The sequence below is a fragment of the Tursiops truncatus genome, chromosome 17, assembly GCF_011762595.2.
Source record: "Tursiops truncatus isolate mTurTru1 chromosome 17, mTurTru1.mat.Y, whole genome shotgun sequence".
In the NCBI taxonomy this organism is placed as follows: domain Eukaryota; kingdom Metazoa; phylum Chordata; class Mammalia; order Artiodactyla; family Delphinidae; genus Tursiops; species Tursiops truncatus.
This window is the reverse complement of record NC_047050.1, coordinates 53,228,042-53,246,157: the sequence shown is the minus strand read 5'-3', so window position 1 is coordinate 53,246,157 and position 18,116 is coordinate 53,228,042. Positions and strand designations below refer to the sequence as shown.

General features: G+C 31.3%; 1 protein-coding gene across 3 annotated transcripts in view; it reads left to right on the top strand.

The window, feature by feature from the left end:
* The window catches only part of CSMD3 (CUB and Sushi multiple domains 3), a 1,081,491-nt gene that overhangs the window by 995,536 nt on the left and 67,839 nt on the right, over nt 1-18,116 (top strand). For 2 of the 3 annotated variants that reach the window (XM_033843074.1, XM_019931943.2), the window contains 3 exons: nt 5,624-5,809; nt 7,339-7,533; nt 10,039-10,212. In XM_033843074.1, the coding sequence (XP_033698965.1) occupies nt 5,624-5,809; nt 7,339-7,533; nt 10,039-10,212 (555 nt within the window). The remainder of the gene's footprint in view (nt 1-5,623; nt 5,810-7,338; nt 7,534-10,038; nt 10,213-18,116) is intronic. The other variant, XM_019931944.2, reaches the window with a different exon arrangement.

Here is an 18,116-nt window from a genome sequence, read left to right as displayed (position 1 = left end):
TTGCTGAAACTTCCAAAATTATAAATATGCAGAAGCATATTATAGATACCTCTAAGGAAAATAAGGCTGAAAAACACAGACTGATAAATTTGAGGAGCATGAGACACATTGTCTTATAATTCTTCATTTGTTGTTATGTGATTTATGTCTTTACTCTATCCACTTATATGCATACTTTACTCATACATCTACCATTCCCGTCACTTTACTGTCAGAAAATGAATGACCCAGAGCTGGAGTGTGTGTTAGTGTGGAGTCTGCAGAGAGAAAAGAGGGGATAAGAGTAGGCAAGGTCACTGATGATGTTCACTCTCAAGTATGCAAAAATGTGCTCTCAGTGCAACAAATTTAAAAGAGGAAAATGTAGCCAATTACCACATTATTTTTTCTTCACTGTTTAGGTAACTCAACAGAGATGTCTTTCATTTCCATTTTATTTTGTTAAAAAGCAAGGCACTCTCTGAGCATTGTATCCTGCTATAGCAAAAAAATGACAAGTCAACAAATGGCACATTTTAGAGCTTTGGACTAGGTCTTGTTTTTAAAGAGTAGTTGAGTCTCTTAGCTAGGTATAGTAATAAAGACAAGTTCAACATAAAGAAAATGTAATGTCATTGGACTCTGAAAATTTTCGAACATCACATTATTTTGTAATATGAAATTTAAATTTATATTTGATTTACTTTACCCGGCATGTGGAGGCATATATAACAACTATGAACCCTCACATAATAGCCCGGAGATGGAAACAACCTAAGTGTCCATCATCAGATGAATGGATAAAGAAGATGTGGTACATATATACAATGGAATATTACTCAGCCATAAAAAGAAATGAAATTGAGCTATTTGTAATGAGGTGGATACACCTAGAGTCTGTCATACAGAGTGAAGTAAGTCAGAAAGAGAAAGACAAATACCGTATGTTAACGCATATATATGGAATTTAAGAAAAAAAATGTCATGAAGAACCTAGGGGTAAGACAGGAATAAAGACACAGACCTACCAGAGAATGGACTTGAGGATATGGGGAGGGGGGAGGGTAAAAGCTGTGACAAAGCGAGAGAGAGGCATGGACATATATACATTACCAAACGTAAGGTAGATAGCTAGTGGGAAGTAGCCGCATAGCACAGGGAGATCAGCTCGGTGCTTTGTGACCACCTGGAGGGGTGGGATAGGGAGGGTGGGAGGGAGGGAGACGCAAGCGGGAAGAGATATGGGAACATATGTATATGTATAACTGATTCACTTTGTTATAAAGCAGAAACTAACACACCATTGTAAAGCAATTATACTCCAATAAAGATGTAAAAAAAAAAGGATGCATTTATCACTCTCAGTATTATTTGAAAAAAAAATGAGGGACGCTTTCAGTTAATAAATAATGGATGTTACCTATCATCTACTTATTGGAGGCAATTTATATAAAACAAATAAAATATAAAAATATCAGTTAAAATTTAAACAGCAGCAAGTTAAAATGAGCAGAGAATAGATATTACCAGATACCCAAAATGGTTTATTTTACCTGTTAAATTGCAATTTCTAATTCATGAAAATATAGCTTTCATAGGCATGTATAAATAAATGAGAAATGAAAGAACTGTTTCCTTATATTGCTGATTCAGAAACATTAATTACTTACTAGAATTCTGGGATGTATCCTAAACTTAATGGGTTACCATCATTGAAGGTACTGACTTCATGTAGAATAGCTACATTTTAATAAACTAGCAAAACATCTGCTTTCCTTTGACCAATGAATAGCAGGAGTATTTATACATTTTTAGTATTAAATGGTTTCCCAGAATTGGTTTGAGAAAGAATCATGATCTCATAATTTTAGAATCACAGGAATTTAAAATATATATAATAACTTCTAAATCATATAGATTTTAAATAAACATTTAAATGCTCTGAACTTTGAACAATTAAATTTCAGTTATTAAGGATTGTTTATATATATATATAGATAATCTTTGAGAAAACTTTAGTGAAAATAATTAACTGTTGGTTAAAATAAAAAATTATCCTGAACTTTCTGAAGTTTTGAAATTGCTTTGTAGTGTCAGCACTATAATTTCATTGGTTTTTTTATATAATATGACATTTATATATGGAGCATTTTTTAATTGTTCTTGATTTGAAATTTTTCTATAATTACAAATAGGTTATTTTTTTAACATCTTTATTTGAGTATAATTGCTTTACAATGGTGTGCTAGTTTCTGCTGTTTAACAAAGTGAATCAACTATACATATATGTATATCCCCATTTCTCCTCCCTTTTGCATCTCCCTTCCACCCTCCCTATCCCACCCCTCTAGGTGGACACAAAGCTACTAGCTGATCTCCCTGTGCCATGCAGCTGCTTCCCACTAGCTATCTATTTTACATTTGGTAATGTCCATGCCACTCTCTCACTTTGTCCCAGCTTACCCTTCCCCCTCCCCGTGTCCTCAAGTCTATTCTCTACATCTACATCTTTATTCCTGTCCTTCCCCTAGGTTCTTCGGAACCTTTTTTTTTTTTTTTTTTTTAGATTCCATATGTATGTGTTAGCATACAGTATTTGTTTTTCTCTTTCTGATTTACTTCACTCTGTATGACAGACTCTAGGTCCATCTACCTCACTACAAATAACTCAATTTCATTTCTCTTTATGGCTGAGCAATATTCCATTGTATATATGTGTCACATCTTCTTTATCTGTTCATCTGTTGATGGACACTTAGGTTGCTTTCATGTCCTGGCTATTGTAAATAGTGCTGCAGTGAACATTGTGGTACATGACTCTTTTTGAATTATGGTTATCTCAGGGTATATGCCTAGTAGTGGGATTGCTGGGCCATATGGTAGTTCTGTTTTTAGTTTTTTAAGAACCTCCATACTGTTCTCCACAGTGGCTGCACCAATTTACATTCCCGCCAATAGTGCAAGAGGGTTCCCTTTTCTCCACACCCTCTCTAGCATTTATTGTTTGTAGATTTTTTGATGATGACCATTCTGACTGGTGTGAGGTGATACCGCATTGTAGTTTTGATTTGCATTTCTCTAATGATTAGTGATGTTGAGTATACTTTCATATGTTTGTTGGCAATCTGTATATCTTCTTTGGAGAAATGTCTGTTTAGGTCATCTGCCCATTTTTGTATTGGGTTGTTTGTTTTTTTGATATTGAGCTTCATGAGCTGCTTGTATATTTTGGTAAATCAAAATGTAGCTGAAAAATAAGATATTTTGCATAGTAACGTGATAAAATATTTATAACTCAAAGAATCATTTCCAAAATTGATCCTTTATGTTCACTGAAACAATTTTAAAACATTAATTATTTTATAAAATTGTTTGTTGTATGTGACCTGTGTTTGGGCATAGCTAATTGAAATGAAAGGGGTAAATGTCATTGGGGAGAGCTATTGACACAATTTTTGTTTTGTTCCAAATTTGTTTTGCATTCTTCAGTTATTTTTATTCTTCTTGTCTCTTCAGTCTCCTTATACATCCTCACATATATTTACTTGAACTGTGGTTACGCAATGTGAACACAATTCAAGATAGAAAATTTAGTCTGTTATCTCTATTTCGGTTTGAGAAGGTGTTTTGTTTCTTTGTCTACACATCAACGAATCATTCATTGACTCCCTGCCCTGTCACTAATTAAACCATTATCATCCCTCTATACAATCGAGTATTGTACAGGGTTATGCAGAAACAGTCACTTTGTATTCCCTGTTTCACTTTATTTTTTTCAAGTTCTAACACATTTCTTTTACTGTCTTCTTAGTTATTATAAAAAGGGAAATATCAGCCAACATTCACTACTAACATGAGATATACGTGAACATTTGAGCTATACAGCTGGCAAATGAACACATTAAAAATGTTCAACATGATGAACCGTTAGGGAAATGCCATCAGACCGTAGTAAGATAACTCTACACACTTTTAAAACAGGTTAATATTTAGTTCATTTAATATAAAAACCAAGTACAGGTATGGGGACATCTTTGTTTCACTTTTAATTTGTGCTTGTTTCAGAGTTCTGCAGAGAAGCTTCTGACAATCACTCAGTGATGATGGTTCTTCTGAACTCTGTTTTCCTTTTTTTTAGCTAAGAAGTTAAATTGTATAGTATCTACAGGCAATTTATCCTATCATTTTAGTATGTTGTCTTTTTTTCAATTCTAAAATACAATCATTATATACTAACTACATGTATGGAATCTATATTATTTAAACTAAATTTCATTGTTACTTTGCTCTAAGTTTAACCTACTCTACCCCAACAATGTACAGCTAATTTTTAAAAAATGAGTAAATACATGATCTTTGGTGGGGATTCAGTGGGGAAACAGTTTATTACAAATTGAAATACCCAGAAGTCCTAAGTGGAAATACAAATATTGCTTTAACAGACATCAGGGAACCATTTACCTTTGCAACACTATTTTAGAGGTCTATAATTAGATAGCAAGAATAATAACATAATTATATGAGATTGCTTATATAATTTATTAAATCAACATTACTACTTATCTGTTTATAATTTGCAGGTTATCAAATTACAAAAGATCAAGCTATTCACCAGTAAGGAGTCTGCTATTCCACTTTGAGAATTTTATATGTGTTTTACTAAGATTTTTTTTTTACTTTGTAGTCAATTTGCATGAATTAATTAAAATTAAACACCTAAGTGGTAGATTTTATAAGAGAAGTAGAAACAATTTTAGGTTGAAATGGAGACAGAATATTTACAGCTTTTGTAAATACTCAAACTAAACTCGTATCTTTCTATTATTTCTTTTGATACGAGAAAAATAGTTACAAGTTTAGAATCTCTTATATGAAACCAATAAAACTAGTTATTTCAGAATTTAGAGGTTTTCTGATTTTATACAATAAACTATTGAAATATAAATTTATACTGTAATTATCCCATTATGGTAAAACTAACTTTTACGTAAATCAGATTTATTGTAGATAAAAACCAAGACATCTGAGACATATCAGTGAAATGCAGGAAGACCCAAACTAGGTTTTAAGACGATAAGTCCTAGCCCTATATTTATTAAATATATCCGTACACATGATATTCCATGGAAGGTGCACAAGCACATAGAGTTTGGCTGGACCTAAGACAAAGTAATATCCAGCTTCCAGGTAAAATAAATCTATTTGTTTTACTCCTGGCCGAAACCCTGATGAGTGTTGGTTACCACTACCTTTATAATCTTTAATACTGTCAAATTGAATTGACCTAACTTGCTAGGTCCACACATGTATTAGCACTAATACACTCTATATTTACTTAACTTGCCTTCTCTTATAATCTGTGTGCATGCTGATAACCATGCACATGCTGACAAGAAACTAAGTAAGAAACCAAGAAATAAAGTATTAATAGTGTATAGATTCACCAATTTAAAAAGACATTCAATCAGAGTTTGAAATAATTGATTCAGAAAGTTGTAGTTCAAAAAAGTTTTGCTGAAGATATTCTGAAATTGTTTCAGAGGAATTAATAAAATTCCAAATAGTTTTACATGCTTTATACTCTATGAGACTTATCTAATTAGTTTTCTGTTTCTTTGGTTTTGTATATATGTATTTATTTTAGCAATTTCCTGTGGGATTCCTAAAGCTCCAACAAATGGAGGAATACTCACAACAGACTACTTGGTAGGAACCCGAGTTACCTATTTTTGTAATGATGGATATAGATTGTCATCTAAGGAACTTACCACTGCTGTCTGTCAATCGGATGGAACTTGGAGCAATCATAACAAGACTCCTCGCTGTGTTGGTATGTATGTTAAGGAAATTTCATCACTTGTGTTTCTACTGGCATCTTATGTGATCTGAAATTTTATGTATTTTTCAGATTTTAGAACCATTCCCTAAAATGATGTCTAAGAGGGAAATAGAAGTAAATTAAGCTGTCTTGTATTAGGAAGAACTGAAATACAGTATAAGGACAGTTTTACTCATTTTCAGAAGCTCCAGAATATTTATGTCAAAAAAATAAAGTGGCATTTTATTTTACATAGCAACGTTTTATTTATTTTGTAAAAAGTCATCCATCAATCAGCATGTGTTTTCAATACATAGGTCTTTGAAAAAAGATTTTGTTTACGTTAATAAAATTATATTTTAATACATTGAACTGATTTTTATAAACATAAATGATGCTAATGAGATGATCCATAATATTCAACTTTTGTCAGAATTCTTCAGGTTACTTACATTTAGAATAGTTCTCATTCCTGCCATCAATACTGTAATAGGTAAATGAATATTATATAATGGTTATAGAAAATAATTCAGATAAAATATTTCGTAGAAAAGGATTAGAAAATGCGTCTTTAAATAAAGTCTTTGATTTTTCTCTATAAATCAATTACTTGTTCTATTTAGTACTAACATTTCAACTTAGCTGTGATTTCATTTAAAATGGGGTTGTTAAATTATTTGCAATCTTAACATAAGTGTCTAATAATGTGTCTGCTTATGCTGAGCAAGTTTTGAATTAGCTGAAGTTTATATCACAAGTCTTGCATAAAAAGATCATTCTTATAAAACAAATTTCCTCAAAATATAGTCCTTCCAAAACTTTTAAAGAAAAGAGAGTAGGTTATTTCTGTATCTTGCCTATTGTGACTAATGCTGCAATGAACATGAGAGTGTAGATATCTCTCTGAGATCTTGATTTCATTTCCTTTGGATATATATCCCGAAGTGGGATTGGTGATTCATATGATAGTTATAGTTTCAATTTTTGAGGAACCTCCATACTGCTGTATGTGTGTATTCCATAGTGGCTTTACCAGTTTACATTCACAACTTGTAAAAGTATTCCCTTTTTTCCACTTTGTGTCAAATATAACTCAGTAAAGCTGGGAAAAAAGAAAAAAGAATACTTTTAAATCAGCTTCAAGAAAGTCAGACAATTTTAACAAACTAATGTTATTGGTTTGGTTCATCACTAAAATATACTTCATGTCTTCCTGTACTAAGGAATAAACTTGGATATGATAATCCAAAAAAAGAAGAATGGAAAAGTCAATAATAGGGATTCTAGGTGCATAGAATAATATGTACAAAGACTTTCAAGTGTGAAATAGCATGACATGTTCACAGAACTGCCAACAGTACCATAGAACTGAGGGAGTAGAAAGATTAACATGAAAAAAAAATGCTAAAGACCTTTTATGGAACAATAGTGAAGGAACTCAGGAAATGGTGAACTAAGAATGGAATAGACATGAGATATAATTAAGAGGTAGAACAGACATGACTAACTTATTAGCATTTATCTCTTTGGTTTTTGTATAGTTGTTACATGCCCAAGCATCAACTCCTTTACTCTGGAACACGGAAGATGGAGAATTGTGAATGGTTCCCATTATGAATACAAAACCAAGGTAGTTTTCAGCTGTGATCCTGGTTATCATGGACTAGGTCCTGCTTCTATTGAATGTCTTCCTAATGGTACTTGGAGTTGGAGAAATGAAAGACCATATTGCCAAAGTAAGTATACACTCCGCTAAACATTTCATATGCAATCCTTGGTGATTGAATTGCTTGATCACTTCTTTTTTCTACATATGCTAGAGCAATATTGAGGTAATATTATTTAAAAAGGTCATTTATTCTCAAGTCATCTTAAAATTTTGTAACTGTTTTTGGTATTTGTAAATGCTTATTAAAAAAAACAACAACAGGGGCTTTGGATTCAGAAATCCTTCCCTTAGATTCTAGGTCTATCATTTATTAAAACAACTACACACTGCTTTTAGCCCTTTACATGTATTATTTCATTTATTCCTTAGTTCCCATTCTATAAATAAGTAGATATTATTATGTTTATTTTATCAGAAAGGAAACTGAACCCAAGAATTTTTATCTTGTTACACAAGTCACAGAGCCTATAAATGGTGGATAATTGGGTTTCAACCCATGGAGTCTAATTAAAACCTCTGCCTTTTGATGTTATATGATGTTTATTCTATTTCTTAAACCAGAAAATTACAATAATACCTATCTCATAGTTATTATTATGATTTAATGGTGTTACACGTTGAAAATATCAGCTAGAACCTGATTCACAGCAGGAGCTCAATAAATATTTATTGAATCAAACTGAACATCTTAGTCATTCTATTTTCATACATTCTTATAAATAGCTAGTGTCTAATGTAGATAAGCTAACTTAACATAGGATAATCAGATGAAATATCTTGATCTTCCTTTGAACTTTCTTTACTACATTTATTGAGTTTACTTAGTACCAGGAAATATGCTAGGCTGAAAATTCATCCTTTCATTTCATGTTCAACACAGTTTTACAGCATTTATGATATGGATACATAATTTATAAATAAACTAATAAAACATTTGAAGTCTGGATTATGGAGACTAAAATTTTAACATAACATAACTATATATAGTAAGTACGCAAGTACCTAGTAATATTTTACTTAGGAATATTTATTTTCTTAATCTCCATATTAAGCATAGGATTTGGGGGTTGCCATTTTTTATAAGATAATCATATTGATGAATTAAAAATCTCAAAATACATATCTAAATTATATTACATATTCTAAAAATATGGCATATGTTTGTAAATTTTTGCTTTACTCTTTTCAGTTTTCACCCAGGATCTTCCTCTAGGCTCATTCTTCTTCCATTATAATTTCATTAAAAGGGCACATGGGATAAGGATGTTTCAAAGAGAAGGAAAAAAAATTATCTACAGCAGAAGCATTTATTGAACAAATGTTTGTCTGGTTTCTTTGTGTTCAATCCTTTATTATGTAGAAAAAATTTAAGTTCTACATAAGATCAGGTTCCTGCCCACAGGTAAGAATGCAGGAAAGACAGGAATCTAGGAATTACAATTCATTGAGAAAAACGGAAAGAACAGTATTTTTTTTCTGGTCCTCCATTTATTCATCTTTGAAATTAAAATGATATAAATATCAGTATTATTAATATTAATAAATATTATAGCTACCTCAAAGGATTGTTTGGGGTATTAGTTCAAAACAATCGGTACATCTTAAATTCTACATGCAATTTTTTAAAGTCTGCAAATTTTCTATTTGTCTAATAGAATCCTAAAGCCTAGAGCTGAAAGCCAGAGCTGGAGCCAGAATAAAGGCTGGTGGTTAAGTATTCAATTCTTGAGTTAAATGGCTAGGTTTAAATTTTGATTTAGCTGTTTATAGGCTGTGGAATCTTATTAAAGTTACTTTCCTCTTATGTGTCCATATCCTAGTGCACACAATTCAGATAATGATTGCACCTACCTCATAGAGTTGTTTTGAGAATTGCATAAGATAAAGTGTTAGTAATAGTGTCTGGTACAAAAGCACTCAATAAGTGCTATCTATTACTGTTTTTATTCTAGAAAGAAATTTCATTTGTGGTCTTTAAATATGAAGGTGTTATAAGAGCTGGGTTCTGAATGACCTAGCAAGTCAGTTAATCTCTATTTTTTAGTTTTTTAAAACCTAAAACCAAAATGTGAAATATAATTATAATCTAATGGTTCTAGTGAAAATCAAATGATATTTCACATGTAAAGGGCTTTATAAACTGTAGAGTGTGCAACAAAAATTATTTGCACTTATGATCTTAGATAATGAGGAAACTGGCTCAGGTAAGTCAAAGGGATTGCCCAATGTCACTTGATAAGTCAGAGAAAGACTTTGGACTAATAAATTATCCTCCCTTAGTCTTGTTATTATTATTTTTTCATTACAACCTGTTGGGTGACCAGGTTGGCTACACAGAAAATGCAAACAAAATATCTTCATCACATGTCACTGTTACTTAGAAGATTTATGGGAACTCAAAGGGGATAAATTTTAAATTATGTCATCTATTTTCTCTACACTTTCATAATCATTCAAACATGTTTTACAAATGTCAATTTCACTTGTAAATATATCAAATCACAGCATGGTTTTGTTACAAGTTCATATTGACTATGTCTTTAAGCATTTTTATTTTTTTATTGTTTTCAAGTCATTTCCTGTGGAGAACTACCTACACCTCCAAATGGAAATAAGATTGGAACTCAAACTTCATATGGCTCAACGGCCATCTTTACCTGTGATTCAGGATTCATGCTTGTGGGCTCCGCTGTACGTGAATGCTTTTCTTCAGGTCTTTGGAGTGGATCGGAAACCAGATGCTTAGGTACAGATTTTTAAGTCATTTTAACCAAACATTTTTTCTCCCTCTAGAAAGGCAGCCCTTTTTCATAATAAGAGATAATAACTTATATTCACTCAGTAAGGATAATAAAAACTGGAAAATATTTAACTTTTAAAATATCTCATGGTAGAAAAGCTATTAAACAGATAACTCTTAAAGTTAATCAACTAGCATTCCAAATGAGAATCTTATGTCATTAAGGAGAGACACATTTATCTTCCAGGCATGGTGAAAATAAAAGGTAAAAACTAATTGCTGAATGTCTGCATACTCAGCTGGATTAATCACTGTAACAGTTAATTCATTCTAAACCATAGTCAATTCTCCTTTCACCTATTTGCTTAAGGTAATGACTAAAGAAGAAAAACAAGTTCCACATTTAAATATCTTTCTCCCTTTTTATTTCCTAACATTTCAACATGTGTAGTATTACTTTGTATTAAAACTTTAAAAATCTATTTTTCAAACCTGATTTTAGGAAAATAGGGTTTTTTTCCCTTAGGTTTTTTAATTCACTGTAAAAATCTGTTCATTAAGAGACTGAATAGCTAGTTCTTCTTACCCCTTCTCATTATTAAAGGAATATTATGATTTACGCTTTATCCCTTTTTTCAGAGACTTCAGTAATTATCTTAAGAGAATAGTATGATTTATGCTTTATTTTTCTCTAAAGTTATTTCAAGAAATGACAGCAAGTATTGAATTAGGTAATAATAATAATTGTTATAATAACTACTCACTTTCCTTTTGGAAACAAGGCATAATCTTTAGGTTTACTAATTTAAAAATTGCTGATTATTATGAACAAGGTGTTGCTAAATTTGTACAATGTTTTGTCTCTAAAATTTTACTATTTAAAAATATGACATATGACAGAAAAGTCTATATTTTAGCAGTTTAAATACACATTGTTTTGATAATAAGCTTGAAAATATTTATGGTGATACAATCATTATTTGAAACTTAAAAGGGTATAGCTAGAGATTTTGGTTAAAATTCTTTTTTTCAACCTCTCAGGAATATTTGTTAGTAGGTGTACTTGGAAACCCAGTAACAATGGCTTCTTTATAAGAGTACACATATTTATTTGACTATGCTATAAGACTATTATATAAAAAAGAAAATGGTAAAGATATTAAATCATTATGTGTTAATATAGGATTAGATGATAAAATAAAATATTTCTTACTAGTTTCTAACCTGGTTTTGGTTATGCTTATTTCAATTACAGATTACTTAGTTTACTTTTGCATTTGAAAATATATGTAAACTAAATTTAAGATACTGTATTTTATAACTCTTTGCCCTGATGAACTACTATTGTATGTTATATGTTATTTATTGAATATTGTATATAGGAAGTGGTTTTATTCACCTATTTAGAATCCTGATTCTGTTCTGTGGAAAGACAGGGCATAAAAGGAATGTTTGTAAGCAAACATTGTCTCTCAGTCTATAAAGACAACAATATTCTTGCATAGGATGTAGTGTTGACGTCTAATATAAACTCAAAAGTGTGTCAGTAGGAGGAAAATGCAATTGCCAAATAAGCAGATCCTAGAATCTTATGCTTTGAATTAACCTTAAGAAGTCATGTAGCCCAGTCATTCTTCTCATGACTGCAAACAACTTGTCCTTATAGCCCCAGACACTTTTGGCCTAGAATGGCCACTAGAATGTGCTTATGATTGTTTCTTTAAATATAGTGTATTTATTCCCAAACTCCCAATTATTATGAATTTTTCAATTCAGAGTTGACTATGTATAGACATATGTCTACCACCTAGATTTTATGATTAGCCATTTGTTGTATTTGCTTATCACATATCTAGTCATCCTTCAATGCCTCTATCAATCCATCAATTCATTTTACTTTTTGATGCATTTTGAAGTTGCCAAATTCAGTACACTGCATTGTTAAACGTTTCTATATACATATCAGCTAGAGTTCAATATTTGCTCATGGTTCCTTTCTTTTTTTATGTTGGTAAATGTACATATGGTGAAATGCACATATCATAAATACACTGTTAGATACGTGTTGACAAATGTGTACACCTATGTAACTAAACACTCTATAGTTGTAGAACATTAACATTACCTCAGACTGCTTCCTCGTGACCCTTCATAGTCAATCTGTAGGTCTCCTCCCCTACCCACTGAGACAGTCACTGTTCTGTTTTTTTCACCATATGGTAGTTTTCCCTGTTCTAGAAATTCATATGAAGGGAATCCTAAATTATGTACTCTTTTCGTGTAAGGTTTCTTTCATTCTCTTTCATTCATGTTGTTGTGTATACCAGTAATTAAAAAAAAATTCTCTGAGTAGAATCCTATTGTGTGTATATGCCAAACTTTGGCCATTCCCCTATTGATGGACACATGGACTCTCTCCAGTTTGGGGCTGTTATGAGCAAAGCTGTTATGAACATTTGTGTAAAAGTCTTTTTGTGGACATGTGTATTCCTTTCTGTTACATAGTCTGGAATAAAATTTCTGGAAGAGTTCTGGCTGTCTCACATTTTCTGCAGCATATGGTATAGCCAGTCTTCTAATTTTAGTCATCTTCTTGGGTGCAAAAAGGTATCTTACAAGATTTAATTTGCATTGTCTTGATGACTACTGATCGAGTACAATTTCTTGGGCTTATTGGTCATCTGTAAATTTTCCTGAAGTATCTTTTATATTCAATTGCCTTTTATTACGACTTATAGCGTTCTTTATATATTCTTATTTTTTTTTAACATTTTCTCCCAGCCTATGACTTTCCTATTCATCTCTTAATGCTGTCCTAATGAGCAGAAGTTTTCAATTTTTGTAAAATCTATCTTTTTTTCTCTCTGGCTATTGCTTTCTGTGTCTTGTTTAGGAAAACCTTGTTCAACCATAAGTCACAAAGATTTTCTTTTATGTTTTCTTCTAGAAGCTTTACAGTTTTCAGTTTTACTTTATAGCTATGACTTATTTTAGTCATTTGTTGTTTTATATATCATGAAGTAAGGTTGAGTGTTTTTTTGTTTGTTTGTTTGTATTTTCCAGAAGGGTGTCTGGCACTTTTGGTTGAATAGATTCTATAATAAATCTTGAAATTTTGTGTGTGTGTCCTCAAAATTTGTTCTTATTTTTCAGGATGACTTTGGATACTCTATGGCCTTTGAAGTTTCATATATGTTTTAGAATTCAGTTATTAATTGTTTATTTTTAAAATGACTGTAGGATTGCATTCTATCTGTAGATCGTCTGGGGAGAATTGGCATCTAACAATGTTAACTCTTCTAATTCCTGAACATGGTAAAGTTAGTGTATTTATTCATTAGTATATTTATTCATTTATTAAGGTCTTCTTTCTTTTTTTTGCAATAGCAAATATTTAAATTTTTTTTTACCATAGAGATTATGTATACCTATTGCTAAATTTATTCCACAGAATCTTTAGTGTGTTTACACTAATATAAGTGATATTGTTCATTTTTAATTACATTTCCAATTGTTTGATGTTAGTACATAAAAATAAAATTAATCAAAATATTTATCTAATATCCTGCCTCTTTGCAAGTTCACTTACTTGTTTTAGGATTTTCTTAAAATAACATTGTCTATGTATATGTCATCTGAGCATGAAATAGTTTTACTGTTTTGTTTCCTACTTTATGTTTTTACTTTCTTCCTTTGTATTAGTGTATTGAACTAGATAGGGCCCACCAAACAATGTTAAACAGAACTGGTGAGAGTGGTCATCCATGTCTTGTTCCTTATATCAGGAGGAAAGAATTCAATATTTCATCAGTAAATATAATATGAACTTTTTTTCTTAGATGTATTTATAAGGTTGAGAAAATTTCCTTATATTGCTAATTGTTGTTAGTTTTTATCATGATTGGGTACTGAATTTTGCCAAATGATTTTCATCTATTGAAATAGCCATGTATGTTTCTCTCTTTTTATTCTGTTAGTATGGTAGATGACAGTGGTCAATATTTCATCTTAAACCAACTGGTCATTTCTAGGTAAACCCCAGATAATCATGATGTGTTTTACATGTATTAATTTTCTAATTTTTTTTAAACAGTGCTGCATCTATGTTCATGAAGGACATTTTTTTCTGTGTCTTTTACAGGTTTAATATTGGGATTATGGTTACCTCATTAGGCAAGTTAGGAAATGATTCTTTTTCTTCTATTTTCTAAGAGTTTGTGTAAGATTGGTGTTTTTTTGTTTGTTTCTTTGCTTGCTTTTTTACTTAAATATTTGATTGAATTTACTGTGAAAAAATGAGTCTGTTTTTTTTTGGGGGGGAGGTTTTGTTTAAGAATTGCAATACTTTAATAGATAAAGGACTATTCATATTTTTCTATTTTATCTTGTGTTAGTTTTTGGATGATACAATTTTCAAAGATTTTGTCCTTTTATTCTGAATTGTTAAATGTATCAGCATAAAGCAGTTCTTAATATTCCCTTATCCGTTTAACATCTGTAGGCTTCGTAGTGATGTCACTTCATTCATTCCTGTTATTGGTAATTTTGTTCTCTCTTTTTTGTGTGTGTTGATAGGATTAGCTAGGAGTCTAACAATGTTGTTGACTTTTTCTTTTTTAAAGCTTCTAACTTTTGACTACCTTGATTGTGTTACAGTGACATATTTCTCTTTGCTTAGTCTACTATAGTTTTTTTTCTTTTTTTTTAAAATTGAGGTATAACTGGTATACAGTATTATATTAGTTTCAGTTGTACAACATAGTGATTCAACATTTGTATACATTACAAAATGTTTATGACAGTAAGTCTAGTTACTGTCTGTCACCTTACAAAGTTAATACAATATTATTGACTGTATTCCCCAAACTGTACATTACATCCCCATGACATTTATTTTATAAATGGAATTTTGTACTTTTTAATCCCCTTCACCGATTTCACATTCCCCCTAACCCTCCTCCCTCTGACAACCTCTAATCTGGTCTCTGTATCTGTGACTCTAGGTTTTGTTTTGTTTGCTTTTTTTGTTTTTTGGATTCCAAATATAAGTGAAATCATGTGATATTTGTCTTTCTCTGTCTGACTTATTTCACTTAGGTTAACACCCTCAAGGCCCATCCATGTTATTCCAAATGGCAAGATTCTGTTTTTTTTATGGCTGAGTAGTATACCATTGTGCTTGTGCGTGTGTGTGTGTGTGTGTGTGTGTGTGTGTGTGTGTGTGTTGTGTGTATCATATCTTCTTTAACCATTCATCAATTGAGGGACACTTAGGTTGCTTTCATATTTTGACTATTGTAAATAATGCTGTGATGAACATGAAGATGCATAAATCTTTTTGAATTAGTATTTATTTTTTCCCTTTGGATAGATACCCAGTAGTGGAATGGAAGCTCTATTTTTAATCTTTTGAGGAATCTCCCTACTGTTTTCCATAGTGGCCGGGCCAGTTTACATTCTCACCAAGAGTGCACAAGAGTTCCTTTTCTCTACCTCCTCACCAACACTTGTTATTTCTTGTTGTCTTTCTGATAATAACCATCCAGACAGGTGTAAGGTGACACCTCTTTGTGGTTTTGATTTGCATTTCCCTGATGATTAGCGCTATTAAGCATCTTTTCATGTGCCTGTTGGCAATTTGTATGTCTTCTTTGGAAAAATGTCTATTCAGATCTTCTTCCCATTTTTTAAATTGGACTATTTGGGGTTTTTTTTATTATTGAGTTATATGTGTTCTTTATATAGTTTGGATATTAACTCTTCATCAGTTATATGATTTTCGTATATCTTCTCCAATTCAGCAGACTGACTTCTTGTTTTGATGATAGTTTCCTTCACTATGCAAAAGCTTTTTAGTTTGATGTAGTCCCATTTGTTTATTTTTGCTTTTGTTGTCCTTGTCAAAGAAGACGGATCTAAAAAATTATTGTTAAGGATGATGTCAAACAGCATACTGCTTATGTTTTCTTCTAGGAGTTTTATGGTTTCAGATCTTATACGTAAGTCTTTAATCCATTTTAAGTTTATTTTTGTATATGGGGTAAGAAAGTCATCCAGTTTTATTTTGTTGCATGTAGCTGTCTAATTTTCCCAATACCATTTATTGAAGAGACTGCCTTTGCCCCATTCTATTTTTTTGCTTCCTTCATATTAATCGATCATATAAGTGTGGGTTTATTTCTGGACTCTCTGTTCTGTTCCATTGGTCTATATGTCTGTTTCTGTGCCAGCACAATGCTGTTTTGTTTACTGTAGATTTGTAGTATAGATTGTAATCAGGGAGTGTGATACCTCTTGCTTTGTTCTTTCTCAAGATTCTTTTGGCTATTTATGTTTCCATACAAAATTTAGAGTTATTTGTTTCAGTTCTGTGAAAAGTATTTTGATAGGTATTGCTCTGATCCTGTAGATTTCCTTGAGTAGTATGGTCATTTTAATAATATTAATTCTTCCAGCCCATGAACATGGGGTATCTTTCCATTTGTTTGTGTCATCTTCAATTTCTTTCGTCAGTGTCTTATAGTTTTCCAAGTACAAGTTTTTTACCTCTGTGATTAGACGTATTCCTAGATATTTTCTTCTTTTTTATGCAGTTGTAAATGGGATTGTTTTCTTAATGTCTCTTTCTGATCATTCATGGTTAGTGTATAGAAGTACAACAGATTTCTGTATATTAATTTTGTATACTGCAACTATACTGAATTCATTTATTACTTCTAATAGTTTGTAGCATCTTTAGAATTTTCTGTATATAGTATCTGCAAATAGTGATAGTTTTATTTCTTCCCTTCCAGTTTGGATGCCTTATATTTATTTTCCTTGTCTAATTGCTGTGGCTAGGATTTCCAATACTATGTTGAATAAAAGTGGGGAGAATGAGCATCCTTGTCTTGTTCCTGATCTTAGAGGAAAAGATTTTATATTTTCACTGTGTAATATGATATTGGCTGCAGGTTCTTGTCATATATGCCCTTTATTGTGTTAAGGTACATTGCCTCCCTATATCCACTTTGTTGAAAGTTTTTATCAAAAATGGATGTTGAATTTTGTCAAATGTTTTTTTCTGCATCTCTCGGTGTGATCATATGATTTTTATCTTTTATGTTGTTAATGTGTATTTCACACTGATTGATTTGAAGATGTTGAACCATCCTTGCATCCCTGGAATAAATCACACTTGATCATGGTGTATGATCATTTTAATGTATTGTTGTATTAGGTTTGCCAATATTTTGTTGAGGATTTTTGCATCTATATTTATTAGGGTTATTAGTCTGTAGGTTTCTTTTTTTGTGGTGTTTTTATCTGGTTTTGGTATCAGGGTAATGCTGGCCTCATAAAATAAGCTTGGAAGCTTTCTCTGCTCTATAATTTTTTTGGAGAAGTTTGAGAAGAATAGCTATTTAATCTTTGAGTGTTTGGTAGAATGCACCAGTGAAGCCACATGGTCCTGGATTTTTGTTTGTTGAGAGGTTTTTGATTACTGTTTCAATCACATACTAGTGATTGGTCTGTTCAGATTTTTATTTATTCAAGAGTCATTCTTGAAAGATTGTAAATTTCTAGGGATTTATCCATTTCTTCCCGTTTTTGTAATTTGTTGGTGTATAATTGTTCCTAGTAGTCTCTTATAATTCTTTATATTTCTGTGCTATCAGTTGTAATTTCTCTTCTTTCATTTCTGATTTTATTTATTTGAACCTTCTCTCTTATTTTTAAAGAAAGAATTTTTAGCTTAGGTAATGCTCTCTATTATTTTTCTATTTTCTATTTCCTTGATTTCTATAAATGTTTTTAATATATTCTTCTGTCTACTTATTTTGGCCTTTTTTTTTTCCTCTTCATTATTTTGCTCTTCTTTTTCCTTTTCATAAAGTGAAATATTGCTTGTTTCATCCTATATCTTTCTT